The sequence below is a fragment of the Symphalangus syndactylus genome, chromosome 14, assembly GCF_028878055.3.
Source record: "Symphalangus syndactylus isolate Jambi chromosome 14, NHGRI_mSymSyn1-v2.1_pri, whole genome shotgun sequence".
NCBI classification, from domain to species: Eukaryota; Metazoa; Chordata; class Mammalia; order Primates; family Hylobatidae; genus Symphalangus; species Symphalangus syndactylus.
This window is the reverse complement of record NC_072436.2, coordinates 12,897,329-12,919,623: the sequence shown is the minus strand read 5'-3', so window position 1 is coordinate 12,919,623 and position 22,295 is coordinate 12,897,329. Positions and strand designations below refer to the sequence as shown.

Below are 22,295 nucleotides of genomic sequence, written 5' to 3'. Positions count from 1 at the left end.
GCTGAGGCAGGAGAATCACTTGAACCCAGGCGGAGGTTGCAGTGAGCTGAGATCACGCCACTGCACTCCATCCTGGCGACAGAGTGAGACTCCGTCTCAAAAAAAAAACACAAAACAACAACAACAACAAAACAACAACAACAACAAAAGCACTGGAGGGGCTCGATAGTTAGTTTGTCCCAGCCCCTCCTAGGATGTTGAGATCCTGAACAGTGCTTCTGAGAAACCTGCAGCCTCTGTCCAAGGAGCCCTTAAGGAAGAAAGGCAGGAGTGTGGGGCAGGAAGATCGGCTTCCCCTTTCCATTCCACACGGCTGTCTCGCGCTGTTCTGTTTCTCCTGCGACAGCCTGGTTCCTCCCTGCTCCCCAGCTCGCCTCTGCCGCCCTTCTTCCCTCAGTCCAGATCAAGAGTTCAAGGGACGGGGACAGATGATCAGAACGGCCCAGCTCAGGCAAGGAAGGGGAGAAAAGGGAACTCGTATATGCTGTGGGTGGGAATGTAAAGTAGTACAGTCACTATGGTGGAGGTTCCTCAAAAAACTACAAATAGAACCGCCATATGATCCAGCAGTCCCACGACTGGGCATTTATCCAAAGGAAAGGGAATCAGTGTATCAGAGAGACACCTGCACCCCCATGGTCCTGGCAGCACTGTTCACAATAGCCAAGATACAGAATCAACCTCGGTGTCCAACAACAGATGAATGGCTAAAGAATGAAATAGTATTTCATTGTGGATGTTGGTACATCTACACAATGAAATACTACTCAGCCATAAAACAGAATGAAATCCTGTCATTTGCAGCAGCATGAATGGAACTGGAAGACGTTAAGTGAAATAAGCCAGGAACAGAAAGTTAAACATGGCATGTTCTCACTCATATGCGAAAGCCAAAAAAAAGAAAAGTTGATCTCATCGAAGTCAAAAGTAGAACAGAGAATACTAGAGTCTGGGAAGGGTTGGGGGAGGAGAGAGGGAGAGATTTGTTAAAGGATACAAAATTACAGCTAGATAGGAGGACTGAGTTATAGTGTTCCATGTCACTGTTGGATTAATGTAATTAAAAATGGGCCAGGCACTGGCTCACATCTTTAATCCCAACACTTTGGGAGACCAAGGCGGGCGGATCACCTGAGGCCGGGAGTTCGAGACCAGCCTGGCCAAAATGGTGAAACCCCGTCTCTACTAAAAATATAAAAATTAGCCAGGCATGGTGGCGCGTACCTGTGATCCCAGCTACTCAGATCCCAGCTACTCAGGAGGCTGAGGCAGGAGAATCGCTTGAACCCGGGAGGTGGAGATTGTAGTGAGCCGAGATCACGCCACCGCACTCTAGCCTGGGCTACAGAGCGAGACTCTGTGTCTCAAAAAAAAAAAAAAAAGAAAAGAAAAAGAAATTAACAATAGTATATTGTATAGTTTCAAATAGCTTGGAGGACATTGAATATTCCTACCACAAAGAAAGAAATGCTTGAGACGATGGCTGTGCTAATTACCCTGATCTGATCACTATACATTGTATGTATCTAAACATCACTATATACACCATAAATATTACAATTATTATGTGTCCATTAAAAAGAAAGGCCCAGCCCAGCTCACATAAGGACGGCAGGTGTGTTCCTTAAAGCATCACACTGGGTCCCAGTACTAGACGGACAATCCACCTCCAGGTGTGTGACTCTGCCTTTTCTGTGCCCTAGTGCCCTGTTTGCTCCAGCTAGTTGAGAATGCACACTTCCTGGGTCACAGTGCCCGGCCTGGGTCCCGTAATGTTGGGGCGGGGCCGGGGGGAAGAAGGGAGAAAGCCAGGAGTGCCAGCAAGGCTGGGTATTGGAGTGTCAGTAGCATGACGCTGCACGTCTAGAGCATGTACAGAAACCGGATGAGACCTGAGCATTACAGTGTTCAGAGGACATTCGTCACCACTGGGTCTCTCTAACACTAGGAAGGTGACATAATCCGTTTGCCCACGGTCACACGGCAGCTGGGGGTCCAGCTGCACCATGCCCAGGCCTCTGGCACCACGTGATGGGGTACAGGGTGCTTCAGTGACACAGCACTTCATGTGACATTAGGGAGAAAGGACTGGGCTGGGGGGGCGGTCATTCATGGGCTTCAGGTCCAGGGGATTATGCTCAGAAGGCATGTGCTGACACTGTGGCAGGAGAGCTCTGGCGACACGTGGGCTCCTTGATTTATTATTATTATTATTTTTTTAAGAGATGAGGGTCTTGCTCTGTCACCCAGGCTGGAGTGCAGTGGCGTGATCCTAGCTCACTGTAGCTTTAACCTCCTGGGCTCAAGCAATCCTCCCACTTCAGCCTCCTGAGTAGCTGGGATTGCAGGTGTGTGCCACCACACTTGGCTAATTTTTAAATTTACTTTTGTGTTTAGAAACCAGATCTTGCTATGCTGCCCAGTCTGGTCTCAAACTCCTGGGTTCAAATGATCCTCCCACCTCAGCCTCCCAAAGTGCTAAGATTTCAGGCATGAGCCACTGCACCTGACCTACCTACTGTTTTGGGGCAAAGGCTTAGATGGACATGCACACACATGACTCTCCTGGGCTCCTGGTTCAGCACTTTCTCTTCTGGGAGTGCTCCTCGCATTTCATCCTCAATCCTGAGCTGACCCCAGAAGCCAAGGACCAGCCTGCCCATCCCCGGCAGAAACTGAGTATGCCAAGAGGAATGGGGTCGGGGTGGAGCTGGGATGAGCATCACTGGCCGCTGACTCTCCGTTGTGAGGTCTTGTCCGCTTGGCCCAGTTGGCTCCTGCAGGGAATAAAGGAACAGTCTGCGGTGGTCTTCCCTTCTGTGCACTAGTTCTAGAAAGCAGGGATAAAACAAACAGGCAAATGCATAAAAATATTGTCGAGGCTTTTCAGCACAAAGGACTTCACATCTTCTTTATTTACAGTGGCTCTGCGTGGGAGGTAAGGCAGGTGTTTGGATGGGGGAGCAGCCAATGACTTGCCCAAGGTCACCCACAAAGTGGCAGTGCCAGGAATCCAAGGGGAATGATCCTGGCTCGAGTCCCTGGGAAGAGGATTAGATTTCACAGCTTTGGACGCTTTGCTCCTTTTGGCCAAGAGGCGTGTTGTCCTCAGAAGGGCTTGGCGACAGGTATATTTTGCCTTAACTTGAGTAGTTTAGAGGCATGGAAGGGCATTTTGGCAGCAGTGATCAAGGACTTTAGAAATAAGTCTTCTCTTTGATCAGGCAGCCCTAGATCTCGGTGTTTTTCTGAGGGAAATAATTTAGGACACATGGAAGTATTTAGCTGCAAGGATATTCATCTCCGTCTCGCTTATCTTAGGGAAATGTTAGAAGCACCTATATATACAGTAGCAGGGGCGTGGTTAAATACATCACAGCATCAGATGCTCTGCAGGCATCGCATGGTATAGCTTTTTCTTTTCTTTTTTGTTTTTGAGACAGTGTCTCGCTTTGTCACCCAGGCTGGGGCGCAGTGGTGCAATCTCTACTCACTGCAACCTCTGCTCCCTGGGCTGAAGCAATCCTCCCACCTCAGCCTCCCAAGTAGGTGGGACCACAGACACACACCAACTATGCCCAGCTGAGTTTTTGTATTTTTAGTACAGATGGGGTTTCACCATGTTGTTCAGGTTGGTCTCAAACTCCTGAGCTCAAGCAATCCTCCCACCTCGGCCTCCCAAAGTGCTGGGACTACAGACGTGAGCCACCACACCTGGCCAGAACGTTTAGACACATGAAGGGACATTAGACTTTATCTGTCAAGTGTGTATTTTCCAGTTGCTCTAGAATGAATGTGAATTCCATGGGTGCACCTGTTTTACTGGACTTTGCTATATTGTGCTCTGCAGATACTGCATTTTTATGAATTGAATATCACGGCTGGCTCAACTCTGAGTTGAGTGAGTCTGTCGGTGCCATTTTTTTCCCACATCATGTGTTCACTTCATGTGTTTGTGTCCCATTTTAATAATTCTTGCAATATTTCAAACTTTTTCATTATTATCATACCTGTTATGGTGATCTGTGATCAGTGGTCTTTGGCGTTGTAATTGTTTTGGGGCACCATGAACTGTGCCCACATGAGATGGCAAAGTTAATTGATCTATGTTGTCTGTGTTCAGACAACTCCACCAACTGGCCGACTGGCGGCTTCTGGTCTCTCTCCCTCTGCCTAGGCCTCCCTCTTTCCTGAGACACAACAATATTGAAATCAGGCCAATTAATTACCCTATAATGGGACTGGGCGTGGGGACTCATGCCTGTAATTCCCGCACTTTGGGAGCCTAAGGCAGGAGGATCACCTTGAGGCCAGGAGTTCGAGACCAGCTTGGGCAACACGACAAGACCCCATCTCCACAAAAAATTAAAGAACTTAGGCCGGGCGCGGTGGCTCATGCCTGTAATCCCAGCACTTTGGGAGGCAGAGGCGGGCGGATCACGAGGTCAGGAGATCGAGACTATCCTGGCTAACACAGTGAAACCCTGTCTCTACTAAAAATACAAAAAATTAGCCGGGTATGGTGGCAGGCACCTGTAGTCCCAGCTACTCGGGAGGCTAAGGCAGGAGAATGGCGTGAACCCAGGAGGCGGAGCTTGGAGTGAGCCGAGATTGTGCCACTGCACTCCAGCCTGGGTGACAGAGCGAGACTCCCTCTCAAAAAAAAAAAAAAAAAAAAGAACTTAGCTGGGTGTGGTGGCACATGCCTATAGTCCTAGCTACTCGGGAGGCTGAGATGAGAGGATCACTTGAGCCTGAGAGTTCTAGGCTGCAGTGAGCCGAGATCACACCATTGCATTCAAGCGTGAGAGACAGAGCGAGACGTCTCTCACTTTAAATCAAAAGCTAGGAATGATTAAGCTTAGTGAGGAAGGTGTGTTGAAAGCCGAGATAGGCTGACAGCTAGGCCTCTTGTGCCAAACAGCCAAGTTGTGAATGTGAAGGAAATTTAAAAATGCGACTCCAAGTGAACACACAAATAATAAGAAAGTGGAACGGCCAGCCAGACATGGTGGCTCCCAGCACTTTGGGAGGCTGAGGCGGCTGGATCACCTGAGGTCAGGAGTTCAAGACCAGCCTGGCCAACATGGTGAAACCCCATCTTTACTAAAAATACAAAAATTAGCCAGGTGTGGTGGCGCATGCCTGTAATCCCAGATACTCGGGAGGCTGAGGCACAAGAATTGCGTGAACCTGGGAGATGGAGGTTGCAGTGAGCCGAGATCACACCACTGCACTCCAGCCTGGGCAGCAGAGCGAGACTTCGTCTCAGAAAAAATAAAAAGAAAAAAAGAAAAGAAAAGCAAGAAATTGCCACAGCCAACCCCAATCTTCAGCAACCACCACCCTGATCAGTCAGTAGCCATCAACATGCAGGCATGACCCTCCACCAGCAAAACGATTAGGACCCACTAAGGTCGAGACCATCATTAGCATTTTCAAGCAATGAAGTATTTGTATTTTTATTTCTTCAAGTTTTGGGTTTTTCTTTTTTTTGAGGCAGGACCTTGCTGTGTCGCTCAGGCTGGAGTACAGTGGCATGATCTTAGCTCACTGCAGCCTCGAACTTCTGGGCTTAAGCCATCCTCCTGCCTCAGCCTCCTGAGTAGCTGGGACTGTAGGTGCGCACCACTGTGCCTGGCAATTTTCAGTTTTTGTATAGAGGTAGGATCTCACTGTGTTGCCTGGCTGGTCTCAAACTCCTGGGGTCAAGCCATCCACCTGCCTTGGCTTCCTAAAGTGCTGGGATGACAGGCGTAAGCCACTGCCCCTGGCCGATAAAGTATTTGTAAATTAAGGTATGTGCATTGATAAGACATAATGTTATTGCACACTTACTGGGCTACTGTACAATGTAAACATAACGTTTATATGCACTGGGAAACCAAAAGAGTCATGTGACTCACTTTATTGCAATATTCACTTTATTGTGATTCTGCGGGAGGGAACTGAACCCACAGTATGTCTGAGGTCTGCCTGTACCTGTAATTTTTAAAAGCTAGGATTTGCTAGTATGTGGTTCTAATTGCAGTCAACAATAGTATGGACCCAGACTTTCAAGGCTGAGTTGGCCTCAGGCCAGTAGTGAATCCCATGCCAGAGAGAACATTTAGCAGGGCGGATTAATCCAGAGGATGGGCTGCCTTCTAGGGCTTGCCAAGGCAGCGTCAGGACGGCCCAGGCTTCAGAGAGATGTCCTCAGTCCAGAAAAGACCTGACGAGCGCTTGGGAGTCGTGCCGGACATTCTGCAAGGGCCATCGAAGGCCCAGCGTGCCATCCTATTGGGCCCCGTGCTATTTCCTCCTCACTAGAACCTTTCTGCTTGCCTTACTTAGGATGGGCGTCCAGGCCACGCTGAGAGGTTAAAAGATGTAGGGATCTTCTCTGAGGAAGAAGCATATAAAAGATTTTGTATCTATAGGGCCGTATTAGGGTTTCCCAGAGAAACAGAACCAATAGGCTCCATCCAGCTGTGTAAGATGGGATTTATGTGGGAATTGGCTCATGCACGTATGAAGGCTGGGAGGTCCTGGAATCTGCTGTCTGCGAGCTGGAGCAGCAGGGTCACTGGTGCAGTAATGCAGCCTGAGTCCCAAAGCCTGAGAAGTGGGGTGGCCACTGGGGTAAGTCCTGGAGCCCAAAGGCCTGAGGCCCAGGAGCTCTGAGGTCCAAGGCAGAAGATGGATGTCCCAGCTCTCTCTTTTTTTTTTTTTTTTTTTTTGAGATGGAGTCTCACTTTGTTGCCCAGGCTGGAGTTCAATGGTGCGATTTGGGCTCACTGCAACCTCTGCCTCCCTGGTTCAAGTGATTCTCCTGCCTTAGCCTCCTGAGTAGCTGGGACCGTAGGTGTGCGCCACCACGCCCGGGTCATTTTTGTATTTTTAGTAGAGATGGGGTTTCACCATGTTGGCCAGGCTGGTCTCGAACTCCTGAGCTCAGGTGATCTGCCCATCTCGGCCTCCCAAAGTGCTGGGATTACAGGCGTGAGCCACCGCGCCCAGCCTGGATGTCCCAGCTCTTGCAGAGAGAGGATTTGCCTGCCTCTGCCTCTACCTCTGCCTCTTTGTTCTGTCGGGGCTTTCAACAGATTGAATGATGGCGCCCACCCTGGCGAGGAGGGATCGTCTTACTCAGTCCCCCGGTTCAGACGCTAGTCTCTTCCCAGGACACCCTCCCAGACCCACCCAGAAATCACGTTTTCCCAGCTGTCTGAGCATCCCTTAGCCCGTCAAGCTGACATAAAATTAATCCTCAAGGGCTGAGAAGATGGACGCCAAAAATGGGTGGGGGCAGGGGGTGGCGGTGGACTGTGGTTGAGAACATTCCTGCGGGGAGAATGCCTCCCTTCCCTGAGTCAGGGACCAGATGACCTTTCCAGGATCCTTCCAGCCCAGGACAAAGGGCTTTGTCTCAGGTTCAGCTCACCTGAGAATTCATCCTTCCCGAGATTTGGAAACCTTAGCCGAGTTCCTGCTGTTTACCTTCTTCTCTCAAGAAACAACACCCTGAGGATTGTTGCTTTCACTTCTTTGGACCCAAATCATGATTCCCCAGCCGCATTTCTCAGTTGTCAAATTTGTGGAGGATGCTAGAATCTTCTAGTGAGTTGCTTACAGATGATCCAACTGGTGGCTTACTAAAACATATCTTGGGCTGGGCACAGTGGCTCACGCCTGTAATCCTAGCACTTTGGGAGGTCGAGGCAGGGGAATCGCTTGAGGTCAGGAGTTCAAGACCAGCCTAGCCAACATGGTAAAACCCCATCACTGCTTAAAAAAAAAATATATATATATATATATATTTATATATCTCTATCTATCATCTATCTATCTATCTATCTATCTATCTATCTATCTATCTATCTATCTATAAATTAGCTGGGCGTGGTAGCACGCACCGGTAGTCCCAGCTACTCAGAAGGCTGAGGCACTAGAATCACCTGAACCCGGGAGGCAGAGATTGCAGTGAGCCGAGATTGCACCACTGTACTCCAGCCTGGGCAACAGAACAAGACTGTCTAAAAAACAAAACGAAAAACAAACGAAAAACATATCTTGACAATCCAGTAATCACTTTACCGCAAACCTTAAGATTCCAACCACCCAGACTAGGTCAGGGGTCCCCAACTCCAGCAGCTACTCCTGCTTCCTGGAGACCCCCCCCAACAGCCAGACTCCCCCAGTGCCCCATGTTCGTCCCCAGCCTCGCCCTGCCAGCTTCCCTCACCCATCCTTCTGATCAAACCGTCTGTGGGGAACTAGCCCTCAAATGAGGCCGAGTATGTGTGGCTTCTCCTCCTGTGTGGGCAGGTGGTTGACGGGATTCTTTCTTCCCCCGCCTCCAGTGGGTTTCAGCTTAACGATGGCTTTCTGGAGCTGTTTAGAAGCGTGAACAGATGCTGTCCCTACAGGAGAAGGGATGGCAAGCGTTGTCAGGAACGCTGACCTTGAAGTGTACCGCCTTAATGGCCTGACAGCTCAGAGAGAATGACACCCTGGGAGGTCTCCATGCTGCCGGCTGGGGGCAGGAAGCTGTCCTCTGCCTGGTATGGCCTCGAGCATTTGTACGTTGCACTGTCCTTGTTCACCCACACCTCCTTAAACAGGCACCTTCAAATGCCCCCGTGGCTCCTGGCTGCTTGAGTCAAATCTTTATGATTGATCCCCTAAGCTACACGCTTGCCCTCTGGCTGGCTCGCAGCTGTCCCTGACCTCACCCCTGCCATGATGTCACAGCTCAACAGCTCTGCTGTTCCCATGGCAACAGCCCACTATGGGTAGCCAGCCAGGGCAGAGGCCAGGCTGCAGGTGGAGGTGGGGAAGCGATTCCAGCCACCTTTGGTCAGTGGGCCCCTGAGACCACTGGGGGGCTGAGGCTCTCTGTGTCTGCTCCCATCTGTGGTGAGGGTGAGGTTCTTTCTATGCCCAGATGTTTAGCAAGGCTCCCAAGAGGGCCCCGGAGAGTGGGTCAAGGAGGGGCTCCAAGCCATGTGTTCGCAAGGCCAGTGGCAAAGTCCCTGCACCACGGGGGCTCCCCACGGGCAGTGGGATGGGAAGGAAGGTGAGGGAAGCTGGTGGGACTGGGTTGGAGATGAATATGGTTATTGGAGGAGTTGGGCTGGGGGGTCTTCCGGAAGCAGGAACAGCTGCTAGGATTGGGGACCCCTGACCTAGGCTGGGTGCTTAGGATCTTGAGGTTTGTAGGGAGGCGGTCATTGATGCTGTCGAGGTGTGTTTAGCGAGCCACCAGTTGCATCAGCTGTAAGCCCCCCATGTGGGGAGCTGGCGTCTCAGCTGGGAGTTTGGAGGTCAGTCTGCCTCAGTGTGTGTCTCTGTGAAGCTGGTCAAGGGGAGGCCTGAGCCCCAGCTTGCCCCCAGTGGCTGCTTGCCCAACCATCTCCACCCTGGAGAGCTGACCCAGCCCAGGATATGGATACACAGAGATTCATGAGCTGCGGCCCCAGTATTCGGGTGGAAAAGCCTGCTGTGGGCCTAGCCAGGACTCATTCTAAAGTGACCCACCCCCGCCCCAGGTGATGCTAACACAGCCAGTCCAAAACCCAGTGCAGGCCGGGCATGGTGGCTCATCCTGGAATCCCAGCACTCTGGGAGGCCGAGGCGGGTGGATCACCTGAGGTCAGGAGTTTGTAACCAGCCTGACCAGTATGGTGAAACCCTGTCTCTACTAAAAATACAAAAATTAGCTGGGTGTGGTGGCGTGCGCCGGTAGTCCTAGCTACTTGGGAAGGCTGAGACAGGAGAACTGCGTGAACCCGGAAGGTGGAGGTTGCAGTAAGCTGAGATCGCACCACTGCACTCCAGCCTGGGCAACATAGCGAAACCAAAACCCAGTGCAGTGGCTTGGGACCCCCGTCCCCCCGCCACCACCGGAACATAGCTAAGAGTTGGGGAGAAGAGGGCGAAAACCAAGGCTCTGGCAGCACACAGGGTGTCATGGAGGGTATTTTTAGAGGCTAGAACTCAGAGAAATGGAGTTAAAAATGTTTCTGATATTTGTTTTATCTGGGCTTGGCTCGGATGCCTCCAGTGATGGGCGTCTCACTACCTACAAAGTCAGCCCAGTGATTTCAAGACAGCCCTGGAGACAGTGCTTCCTGCCCCCTCTGTCAGCTTCTGCCTCCCTGTAATGTGTTCTGGGTGGTCTAGCTCAGTCATCTGGAGACACACACAGTAAGTACCACCCCTCTTCCCCAAGCATTTCAGGTGCTTCTCGTGGTGACAAGCCCTGGCATCTCTGTAGATGGGTGCTGCTGTCGTCATCCCCATCCTAAAGAGCAAACTGAGGCACCCAAAGTGAAGCAGCTTGGCCTAGGTCACATAGTGCTCTTAAGCACCATACTCTGCCATTGTAGATTTTTCTATCCTTTGCAAACACCCCTGCCCCACCTCACCTCCTTTGGCTTTTCTTCCTAGGACCTTTGGTCAGTGGGCCCCTCCTGACCAAAGGAGTTCATCCTCCTTCTGAACTCCGAGCCTGCAGCCTCTTCTCCCCGTCCTTACCACCCTCCTCCTCTCGCGAGAACTGCCCAGGAGGACACACCTCTCCCTCGTTCAGATTTGCTCCTTGTTCTTCAGCCTGTGCATCTCTTTTAGGCCTTGAACCTTTCTGGATAGGTTTATTCCTGATCATTTCATCACGGTTTTATTGATTTTGAAACTTTATCCCATGACATGATCAAATTGGCCATTTCTAGAGCACAGGCACTTCGTAGCTGTTTACCGTCATTTAGCTCCACATCTGCCCGTCGGTTCCTCCTGTGTGGAATCCAGCACCACGTGGGTGTCTCTGCCGAGCTCTCGGCATTTCCTGAGCCTTCCCAGGAGCCAGACTCTGTTCTCGGCGCTTCACACGGGCTGTCTTGTCTGATGCTATGGCGTCCCGTAGGATGGGAACAGGCGGTGCCCGTGGACGTGGTGCTGTGCCTGCTGGCATCCTGGGCACCACAGCATGCTGTTTTCCCATTGCCTCCTAGCACGGCCAGGTGAGGTCCGGCCGGCTGGGCTGCACCATTCGCTTGCATGTTAGAGGCATTTCTGTTCACTCGGGGGACAGTCACGTTGGCCCTTCTGGTGGCCCAGCGTCTTTTGTCTCCTGTGCTGCTCCACACACCCACCTCTGTACTTGCATAGTTGGATTTAGGGACCCACATATAAGTTTTAGATGTGTTCCCATTACCTTTTATCTTGTAAGATTTGGCCAGTTGTGCAAGCTGTTAAAAACCTTCTAGGCTAGAGTGTAGCAACAGTTTTCCACCTCCCGCATGGGTTATCTGTACCCGGTGATGCCCACAGCTTTGAATTGATAAGGTCAGGTATGAAAGCTCAGGCAGTGGCCCTGTGGAAGAGCCCACCACCACCTCGGACTCTACTTACTTTATTAAAAAACACACTTTTTTTTTTTTTTTGAAATGGAGTCTCGCTCTGTTGCCTAGGCTGGAGTACAGTGGCACGATCTAGGCTCACTGCAACCTCCGCCTCCTGGGTTCAAGTGATTCTCCTGCCTCAGCCTCCCAAGTAGCTGGGATTACAGGCATATACCACCACGCCTGGCTAATTTTTTGTATTTAATAGAGACGAGGTTTCACCACGTTGGTCAGGCTGGTCTCGAACTCCTGTTGTCAGGTGATCCAGCCACCTCAGCCTCCCAAGGTGCTGGGATTACAGGCGTGAGCCACCGCGCCCGGCCAAAAAAAACACAATTTTAATAAGCTTGTTTGTGTGGCTGCTGTCAGACAGTTATGACCAGGGAGGGGAGGACACAGGGAGCTCTAAAAAGGCGACTTAAAAAACCCAAATTGCATTCCGGGGTCACTTAGGTTATGGGACCTCTGTTCTTTACATTTTAAAAGCCCTCGAGGGATTTCCTGTATTATCCCAAAGACAAGCCAAAGTTTACCCCAAAGAAGGTCAAATTACATATTCTACGTAGGCTCTGTAGACAGAGAAATGTCTAACTTTCCATATGAAAGGGTAAGCTCTAATTATATGGATATGTTCTCTCTCTGGCCGATGCCAGCTCACGGGAGCCCTTCTATAGCTATTTTTATGTTTCAAAGACAAAGCGCTCGACTATGTGGCCCGGGTGCTGGGCTTCTGGAGAAAGGGAAGAGCATTCTCTTTGTTCCCTTGGAGGCTTGGGGCGTGCTGGGGGAGTGGGAACGAGGCCTGGGCTGGGGACGTGGGTAGGATGGGGAAGGGGGTGTGTCCATGTCATGAGGAAACCGCGTGAGCACGGTCCAGGCGCTGCTGGGTGTGGGGCATTTGGGAATGGCCAGGAGCTCCACCACCCCTGTCTGGTGTGCAGCGCTCCAGGCTGGGGTAGCTCCCAGGGGAGCCAGGGCGAGCTGCTTGACCATTCTCAAGCCTCTAGGCCCAGAGGTAGCCAGGCTTTGGCAGGGCAGCTGGTGAACTGGCCGCATTCCTGAGCCCCTCCCGCAGGGACTGGGATAGGATCTGTCAGGGGCGAGGCCCAGGAATCTACCCCTTCACTAGCAGCTCAGCTGATTATGACGCAGGTGGCTGCGGGTTGCACTCAGAGACTTGCTGGTGTGGACAGCAGGGAATCACATGGGGGATGCTGAAACGTAACCCAGGCCGCTCAGTTAGACAGCGCCGGGCCGCAGTGCGGGAGAGGACGGGGTGCAGGCCTGGGGGTCAGAGGCAGAGAGGCTGATTGGAAGGCTTGTAAGGGCCTCAGGTGAGAGATGATCAGGGCTGAGCTGCTGGCAGGGGAGGAAGGCAGAGCAAGATGCAGATTCCTGGAAGAGATGGTTTGCCAGGGCCGCAGTACTCCAAGTGTGGTCCCCCAGATGGCAGCATCAGCATCCCTGGGAGCGCTTTAGAGATGCAGAGTCTGGCGGGGGCGGGGGCTCACGCCCGGAATCCCAGCACTTTAGAGATGCAGAGTCTGGCGGGGCGCGGGGGCTCACGCCCGGAATCCCAGCACTTTAGAGATGCAGAGTCTGGCGGGGCGCGGGGGCTCACGCCCGGAATCCCGGCACTTTGGGAGGCCAAGGCGGGCAGATCACTTGAGGTCAGGAGTTTGAGACCAGCCTGGCCGGCATGGTGAAACCCTATCTCTACTAAAAATACAAAAATTAGCCAGGCATGGTGGCGCGTGCCTGTAGTCCCAGCTACTCGGGAGGCTGAGGCAAGAGAATTTCATGAACCCAGGAGGTGGAAGTTGCAGTGAGCTGAGATTACACCACTACACTCCAGCCTGGACAACAGAGCAAGACTCCGTCTCAAAACAAAAAAAAAAAAAAATGCAGTCTTGGGCCCCACCCAGACTATTGAATCAGAGCCTGACTTTTAACAAGATTCAAGCACCACCATGGTCTCACCCTTCCGTGCATGTTGACAAATCAAGTACTTAAGCAGAAAGAAGACGGGGATGGTCGACGTGATGAACTCAGAGGCGCCAACCGTGGTGTCCTGGGTCAATGCACACAGAATGCACGCAGGCCCCTTGCAGGCCTTCCCACCCATCAGAAGCTCAGCACACCTGTCAGGGTCACAGGAGGGCCAGGGAGGTCAGAGGTCACGTGAGGCCAAGCACAGTCCGAGCATGGTCTCCTTGTGCTGTGGAAGTGGTTTCTAGCTCTGACCTCCCTGGGCAGCAGGCTAGGATCCTGGATCAGGGGCCTGCTTGCTTGGCCTGGAATCCCTGCTGCCCTGATTATGAGCTGTGTGGCCTTAGGCAAGTTGCTTAACCTCTCTGAGTCTCAATTTCCCTGTCAGATTGTGCGAATAGGAATAGGCCTCACCTCCTATGGTGAGGCGGTGAGATGGAGAGAGGTGTACGTGAAATGCCGGAAGAGTATGAAATCCTGCGGGTCTGTGTGCTGATCAGTGTGATGTCTGCATTCAAACCCAGCTCCTCCGTGTAAGCTGGGAAAGTTATTCAGCCTCTCTGAGCTTTTGTTTCTTTTTGTGAGCTCAGAGGGGAAAGCAAGGAGAGCTGGAGGCGGCAGGGACAAGGTTGCATCCGATGGTGTCATGGGGGAAATCAATTCCTGAATGATGGAGCTGGCTGTGATTTTCTGGACTTTATCCCAAAGATCTCTGCCCAGATGTTTTAAGTTTGTACCCATTTCCGTGTCTCCAGGAAAACCGACACGGCAGCCCCGTTGGCTCCTTTCACAGTCACCCCCCGGATCATGTTGCAGTGACTCTAGCCAAGGGTATGGCCTGTGTCGTGTCTGTTACAGGCTGAGGTGGGAAGAAAAGGTTGTCCCTGTATCTGGAGGGGCCAGTTCATGCCTTGAGGAGGAGAGAGGCACTCTGGGTCCTGCCATTGTCCTCAGGGATGGCCAGGCTTGCCATTGTCCCCCATGTCTGTTGGGGGGGGCCTTCTCCTGGGGATACAACGTCTGCTGCGTTGATTTTTGGGTGTCCAAGTGTACCAGGCTAGTATCACATTGAGAGTCACCCACCATGGGTGGATTCACCCATTCCCGGCATGGGGCCTGGGGCTCCAGCAGCCTCATCACAACACAGCCTGGTAGTTGGAGGGCCTGAGCCTTTGTCACGACCGCCCCGACTTAGCCACAGGGCTATGCACCCGGTGGGGACTGGGGTGGGCAGGCCAGTCTCTCACAGGCCCACACCAAGGCTCCAGATGGGCACGTGCATTGTTCAAACGCTGTCACACCTTGGGGGTGTGAGGGGGCAGCGTGAGGCAGACGAGAGAGGCGGAGGTCTCACACTGAACCACAGGACCTGGCATCCTGCAGCCGGGGCGCAGGCCTGGCTGTGGAGCCCCCATTCTGGGCGCCTCACATACCCTACGACTGTGATGCTCGCCCCCTGCCCCCGATGCCACGGGAGTGCACAGCAGGCCTGGAGTCTCCTTCAGAGGGGGGTGAGGAGGCCGGCGGGGGGCGGGGGGTGCTGTCTGTGGGCCCTGGCACTTCCCTGCTGCCTGGGTGGAGGGTCCCTGGGTGAAGTCTGCCTCAGTTGAAAAGCTGTCTGAGCGGCCGCCCAGGGAAAGGCGAGCTGCTTGGACGTCATTCTCAAGCTGTAGGCCAGAGGCTGCCTGACTTTGGTGAGAACCGCTGGGAATCTGGTGGCTGAGCACATTCCTGGGCCCAGGCGCTGGGATCGGATCGGTCTGGGGTGGAGCTGCCACGGGCTGGCTCCTGCACTGGGGCCACAGGACTGCAGAGAGCAAGATAGGAGAATGGGCCCAGTGTCCACTCCACTCTGTGGGAGGCCCTGGTGCTGTCCGGAGGCCAGATTGGTGTCCACTCACCTTCCTTCTGCTTCTCTGAGCGTGGCTTCTGTGGAGGGGGGAGCTGTGGTTTCCCCGAGTGGTTGAAGGCAGCCAGCAGAAGGCAGGCTTGTCAGCTCTGGGGGGCAGGACCAGAGGGCAGCGGGGGAGTAGAAAACACCAAAGCAGCCCAAGATGCTCAGAACACTCAGAGGATGTGGAGGACAGAGGAGCGCCAGGACCCCTGCCCCTTCCAGAATATTCTAAGCAACCAGAGAGGGCAGGTGCCTCTGGGAGGGGAGCTGTAGCGAGGGCCCTGATTGGAACCATGGCTCTCTTCCTGGGCAAGTGTCCTGCCAAGGGCACCCGACGTCCTGTCTGGCAGGGCTGGAGAGACCCTGGGCTGCCTGGGGATCAGGCCACGCATCACAGGCAGAGGCAGGCATCCCAGCAGGCTGTGCCACAGGTGAACAGCTGTTTCTCCTTGGTCATCTTGGGCTCAGCGAAGGCTCAGTTGCCTTCCCTGCCAGTGCCTGCATGAGTCCATGTGAGACCCTGCCCTCTGCCTCAAGTTAGTGAGTGGGGAGGGTCTCAGAGGGGAGAGCAAGGAGAGCTGGGGTAGCAGGGACGAGGTTGCATCTGTTGGTGTCAGAGCGGGGATCACTTCCTGAATGATGGAGCTGGCTGCAATTTTCTAGACTTATCCCAAAGATCTCTGCCCAGATGTGTTAAGTTTTTACCCGTTTGCATGTCTCCAGGAAAACTGACGTTGCCTCATTGGGATGCCCACGCCAGTGGGGCTGGCACGGGATGCACTGAGGTCATTGAACGGGCTGGGGGCACTTCCAGAGCAGGGAAGACTTGTCCAGGTTATACTAATTGTTGTTGGTTGACAAGGGGTGTGAACCAATGGCTCTTGGCACAGAAATAGACTGTGAACCTTGGAGCCTCCAGGCACCTTCCGAGATGTACAGAGGGGCATTCGCAGCAGCCCTGACCTCACCCCACCTAATTGGACATCCCCATGGCTGTTCCTGGTGGTCTTTGGTGTCTGAGGCCAGCTCCTCCATGTGAGCTGGGAAAGTTATTCAACCTCTCCGAGCTTTGGTTTCTTTTTGTGGATTCAGGCCTTCTCTTGGTTATAGACCTAGGAGTGGAATCTCTGGGTCATAGGGTAAGTCTGTGTTTCCCTTTTTAAGAAGCTGCCAGACTGTTTTCCAAAGTGGCTGCACCATTTTCCATTCCCACCAGCAGCGTGCACAGGGTTCCAGTTCCTCCCCCTCCTTCCTCACCGACCGTTGCTATTGTCTGTCTTTTTGACGACAGCCGTTGGAGTGGATGTGAGGTGACAGGACACTGCAAGGTCAGTGTGCATTTCCCTAAAGACTGCTGCCATTGAACATCTTTTTATGTACTGTATTAGCCATACATCTATGTTCTTTGGTGAAATATCTATTTAAATCTGTTGCTGATTTTTATTTTTGAGACAGAGTCTCACTCTGTCATCCAGGCTGGAGTGCAATGGTGTGATCTCAGCTCATTGCAACCTCTGTCTCCCAGATACAAGCAATTCTCCTGCCTTAGCTTCCCGAGTAGCTGGGATTATGGGTGCATACCACCACAGCTGGCTAATTTTTGTATTTTTAGTAGAGACGGGGTTTCACCATGTTGGTTAGGCTGGTTTTGAACTCCTGACCTCAAGTGATCCGCCCGCCTCAGCCTCCCAGTGTGCTGGGATTACAGGTGTGAGCTGCCACACCTGGCCTTCTTTTGCTGATTTTCAAATGGGATTATTTGCCATCTTACTGGGTAGTAAGAGTTGTTTATATGTTCTGGATTCAAGTCTTCTGTTGGATATATGATTTGCAAATATTTCCTTCCATCCCATACCTTGTATTTTCACTTCACTTACAGTATCTTTTGAAGCACAAAGGTTTTTTTTTTTTTTAATTTTGATGATGTTCAGCTTATCAGTTTCTTCTTTTATTGGTTGTGCTTTTGGTGTTGTATCTAAGAAATCTTTGCCTAACTCAAGGTCACGAATATACACCTATGTTTTCTTCTAAGCGTTTATAGTTGTAGATGTTACATTAAGGTCTGTAATCCATTGTGAGTTAATTTTTGTATGTAGGGTGAGATAAGGCTGTGAACTCCCATTTTTTGCCTGTGGATATCCAACTGTGCCAGCATCATTTGTTGAAAAACAAAAAACTATTCTTTCCCCACATTAAATTGCCATGGCACCTTTGTCAAAAATCTCAATCATTGCATTGAAGGGCCCAGCTTTCTCTCTCCCTTTCTCTCTTGATCATCATGGTGTTTGGCAGACTGGCTAAATATAATATTAACCACTATTCTAAATGTGTGATCTGATTTACCAAGAGGTGCAAGGACCTCCCGCTAGAAGACTTAAGTCAAAGCCAGCTGCAATGTGTGACCACCTGAGGCTGGTCAAAGGTGCTGGGGTTCGTCCAAGCAGCAGAGGGCCAATCTCTGCCACTTACCAGCTGTGTGATCTGGGTTAAGCATCTTCATCTCTGCCTGCCTCAGTTTCCCTGTCTGTGAACCGGGGGCGGGGGTGGTAGGAGCTTCGTATCTCAAAGGATTACTGTAAAAAAGATGAACGGATACCTGCCAAGTGCTCAGAGGCGAGCCTGCACGGTTAATGTTAGCTGTAATGTAGATGCAGTATTTTCTGACTCCTGCAACTACATATGACTTCAACTGCAACTACATTTAACTCCAAATGCTTAGCCTGGTTCCACGTAGACTAAGATGAAAGAAGGGAAGGGGCAGTGGAGGGGGACTCCATATCGACTGTGGCTGTCCCTTAGCCTTTCCTGCAGCTCACAGATCTGGCTGTTTCTGGCATCAGCTGCCCGTGGCAACAGACACAATCCCTTACTCTTTTGGTGTAAATGCCCCTCCTTTGCTAGGAAGGCCTGACAAAACATGGGTCCCTTCCTGATGCCAAAGAGACCTGGAAGAGTCCTTCTCTGATCATTATAAAAGGAAAGAGGTGGGAATCATGAAGAGAGAGCTAACACCAGCTTCTCCTCCTCTCTGGTTTCTACTGGATTCAAGTATCAGACATGCACACACACATACATACCTGCATGCCCCACACGGACACATACACATACACACACCGACATGCACACAGATGCACACACAGACATGCACAGATACACACCTGCACACCCCCTGTACACACAGATGTGCAGACATGTGCACAGAAACATAAACAGATGTGACATGCACACACCCCTACCCACACACACCCCTACCCACACACACCCCTGCATACACATGCACACACACCCCTGCACACACACTCCTGCACACACACTCCTACACACACATGCACACACCCCTGCACACACATGCATGGAGACCCACACACCCTTGCCCACACACACACCCTTGCCCACACACCCCACACCCCTGCACACACATCCTTGCATACACACCCCTGCACACACACCGCTGCATACACACACTTCTACACACCCCTGCACACACACCCCTGCATACATACACTTCTACACACACATGCACACACCCCTACACACACTTCACACACACGCACACACACCCCTGCACACACACCTTGCACACCCACACTTCTACACACACATGCACACACACCACTGCACACACACACCCCTGCCCAGCATGCACACACACCTTGCACACCCACACTTCTATACACACATGCACACACACCCCTGCACACACTTCTACACACACACGCACACACACCCCTGCACACACACCTTGCACACCCACACTTCTACACACACATGCACACACACCCCTGCACACACACCCCTGCACACACACCACTGCACACACACACCCCTGCCCAGCATGCGCACACACCTTGCACACCCACACTTCTATACACACATGCACACACACCCCTGCACACACTTGTACACACACATGCACACACACCCCTGCACACACACACCCCTGCCCAGCATGCACACACACTCCTGCACACACACATGCTTGGCAGGCTCCTCCCTCCCCCGTCTCTTCCTCCTTTACGAGCAATTCTCCCTCCAGAGGCCCAGACTTCCTCTTTTACATCCACCTGCTCTTCTCAATATTTGTTTCCAAGGGCTGCCCTTTGTGCCCCTCCACCCTTACCTGGATCCTAACACTTGCCCTTTGGGTGGGATTGTCAGTCTTGGCACTACTGACATCTCTGGCCAGGTTCTTCACTGTCTTGGGCAGCCCTCCTGTGCAGTGTGGGGTATTTAGCAGCCTCCCTCACCTCCACCCAGCCGCAGGCCAGGAACACCTCCTCCCTGCATTTGTGACAATAGAAAATGTCTCCAGACATTGCCAATGTCCCCTGGGAAACAAAACCACACTCTGTTCAAAACAACCGCCCCACAGGCTCTTGTCAAAAGTGTGCAGGACAGAAATTGGGAGGCTGAGAGTGGGTCCTGGTGGGCACGGGTCAAGAGAGCTTGGAGGGGCATATTTTGCAGCCTGTCCCCACAGTGAGAATCCCGTGTGCTTGTGTCCAGGGCTTTGCTCACTCTCCTGGGAGGGGTCTGGAAAGCTGCACTTGTGCTCCCTTCCTCATAGGTTTGCTGTGGAACAGTTGTGGCTTCTGTGGCTCCTCAGGCCCAGGGGCGCCCCTTGAACCCTCCACTCTTGGCTCCAAGCACCTTCCTTGGGAAGCTGCATCTGCTGGGTTCGCAGACAGGAACAGAAACATGGATGGAGCCACGTGGCTGAGCCTCTGTCCTGATAACGAAGCCCTGCTTTGGAGGAAAAAGCACAAATTGCTACAAGCCCGGGGCAAAGGCCATCTCGCTCTGCAGAGAAGAGCGGATGTCAAGCTGTGGAAAAGCTACCAGCTTCAGCGCTTGGCTGAGGAGTTGAGGAAAGGGTGTCGGGAGGCGCGGCACCCGCAGGTCGGTGGCCTGGACGGGCTGCAGTCAGCATGTCTGTTAGGCTGGGGAGGAGGACGGGCCAGGGAATATGAGCCCGACTCGGAGGGGCCCGTCCAGCAAAGATCAGTCAGGCCCCCACGGGCCAAGGAGAAGCATAGAGCAGCCCTTAGTGAAGAGAGGAGTTGCAGGGAAGAGTTGGGCCAGCAACACCCCGGGCACTCCAGGCCCCGGAAGACAGCAGCGAGCCCAGAGAAACCACAGGCTACAAAAGCCACGGGTCGGATGAATTCTCACCTGGCCCCGCCTGAGAAGAGAAAGGGAAGGCCAGAACCTTCCACCAAGTCTGAGGGTGGCCGCTGTGCCATCCACCCTCGGAGGAGCAAAGGGGCGGACCTAGAAAGGTCGAACCCACTCGTGGCTGTTGTGGGAGAAATCGGGCGTGTGGAGGAAAAAGAGAAAGGAATGGCTCGGGCGGGGAGGAGGCAAGTGGGAAAGGGGGCAGTTTGCTGCGTTCCAGCCCTGACCAGTCGCTCTCAGGGACAGAGTCCGGAGGGGAAGCTGAGAGACCTCGGGCAGCTGTGGCCAGCTGATTCCAGCCGCAGAAGGGAAGCCGTGTCCCCAGCATCTCAGTGCACGCTCCGGGAGAAGAACAAGTGGCAGAAAGAGCTGGAGTTGGCCCTTGAAGAGTTGATTAATATAAACAGAAAGCTGAAAAAACACCTGCGCTTGTACCTGGCACTGACGCCCAGGATGGACCAGAGACCTGGGGAAGAGTATGCCTTCTCAGAGATGCAAGAATGTCGCGCTGGGACCCCAAGAGGGAAGAAAACGGCAGACGCAGAGATGCTGCCTGCCGGGGAACCCAGGAGCCTAGCAGAGGAGGAGGAGCAGCAGGCAGTGTCCAAGACTGACTCGAAAACATTAATGGGCAAGGCCCAGAACCAAAAATATCAGGGCACGGTCAAGCCCACGTTTAGAAATGGAAGTCAAACATTGTCTCCCAAGGCAGGTATATTTATCAACAAAGAGGACTCATTATTGTATAGCACTGAATCTGGACAAGAGACCCCCAAACTGGGCACCCTGGCAGAGGGCTCCCTTCAGCTCCACCTTCAAGACCAGGCAGACGGAGTGGGCCCAACAGCATCCAGGCAAAGGCAGAAAGCAGAGATGGAGCAGAGAAGACAAAAACAACTGGAATCGCTTGAACCAGTGGAACACCCAGATATGAGCTTGGAAATCCACTAAAAGGCTGAGTTAGAAAAAGAGAGGAGGGAGCAAAGAAGAGCTCGACTGGCCCATCTGAAGTCCTCCTCCACGAGAACCCAGGAAAGGGAGAGAGCACCTGAGCTCAGCACCACTACCCCATCGGGCACCAGCCTCGCTGACGACGACCGGCACAGTCAGATGATCCGAGACCAGCAGCAGCAGATTTTAGAGCAAAACAAGTTGCACAAGCAGTTTCTTGAAGAAGCCAGGAAACGCTTGCGGGAGTTTCAGAACATATGCTAAACGCGAGAGGCCCGCCCGGGGTAAATACATCACTGATAATGGTGATACCAGAACTGGTACCCGGGTCTCTAAGATCTGTGTTTGCGTCATTGCCTCAGAGACTATTAGGCCTCTTTAAAATGGGCAATCTGGGGCCGGGTGTAGTGGCGCACACCAGTAATCCCAGCACTTTGGGAGGCCGAGGTTGGCCTCAGGATCACCTGAGGTCAGGAGTTCGAGACCAGCCTGGCCAACATGGCGAAACCCCATCTCTACTAAAAATATAAACATTAGCTGAGCATGGTGGCATGTGCCTGTAACCTCAGCTACTCAGGAAGCTGAGGCAGGAGAATCACTTGAACCTGGGAGGCGGAGGTTGCAATGAGTCGAGATTGCACCACTGTACTGTACTGCCTGGGTGACAGAGTGAGACTCGTCTCAAAAAAAAAAAAAAGGCAATCGGTCATTATACCGTCCTCCAGGGCACATTCCCTTACAGGGACTCCTTCCCTGATCTTGGCTTTGTTGATTAATTGATTGATTGAGACGGAGTCTCACTTTGTTGCCCAGGCTGGAGTGCAGTGGCGCAGTCTTGGCTCACTACCTCTGCCTCCTGGGCTCAAGCAATTCTCCTACCTCAGCCTCCCTTGTAGCTGGGA

At 52.5% G+C, this 22,295-nt stretch overlaps 2 protein-coding genes across 4 annotated transcripts in view; both read left to right on the top strand.

Moving 5' to 3' along the window:
* The window catches only part of TIMP2 (TIMP metallopeptidase inhibitor 2), a 73,230-nt gene that overhangs the window by 13,618 nt on the left and 37,317 nt on the right, over nucleotides 1-22,295 (top strand). Inside the window, exon 1 of one of the 3 annotated variants that reach the window (XM_063617378.1) lies at nucleotides 8,804-8,907. The exons of 1 other annotated variant lie outside the window; for it this stretch is intronic. Coding sequence is in view for 1 of the 2 variants with exons in the window: in XM_055243049.1 (XP_055099024.1) it covers nucleotide 10,191 (1 nt within the window). In the remaining variant the exon portion in view is untranslated. Of the gene's footprint in view, nucleotides 1-8,803; nucleotides 8,908-10,049; nucleotides 10,192-22,295 lie in introns of those variants that run through there. One more of the 3 variants, XM_055243049.1, reaches the window with a different exon arrangement.
* Nucleotides 10,072-21,690, top strand: CEP295NL (CEP295 N-terminal like). Its single transcript, XM_055243041.2, is given in 2 exon segments — nucleotides 10,072-10,191; nucleotides 19,774-21,690. A coding segment is annotated over 1 exon segment (1,692 nt). The 5' UTR covers nucleotides 10,072-10,191; nucleotides 19,774-19,965; the 3' UTR covers nucleotides 21,658-21,690.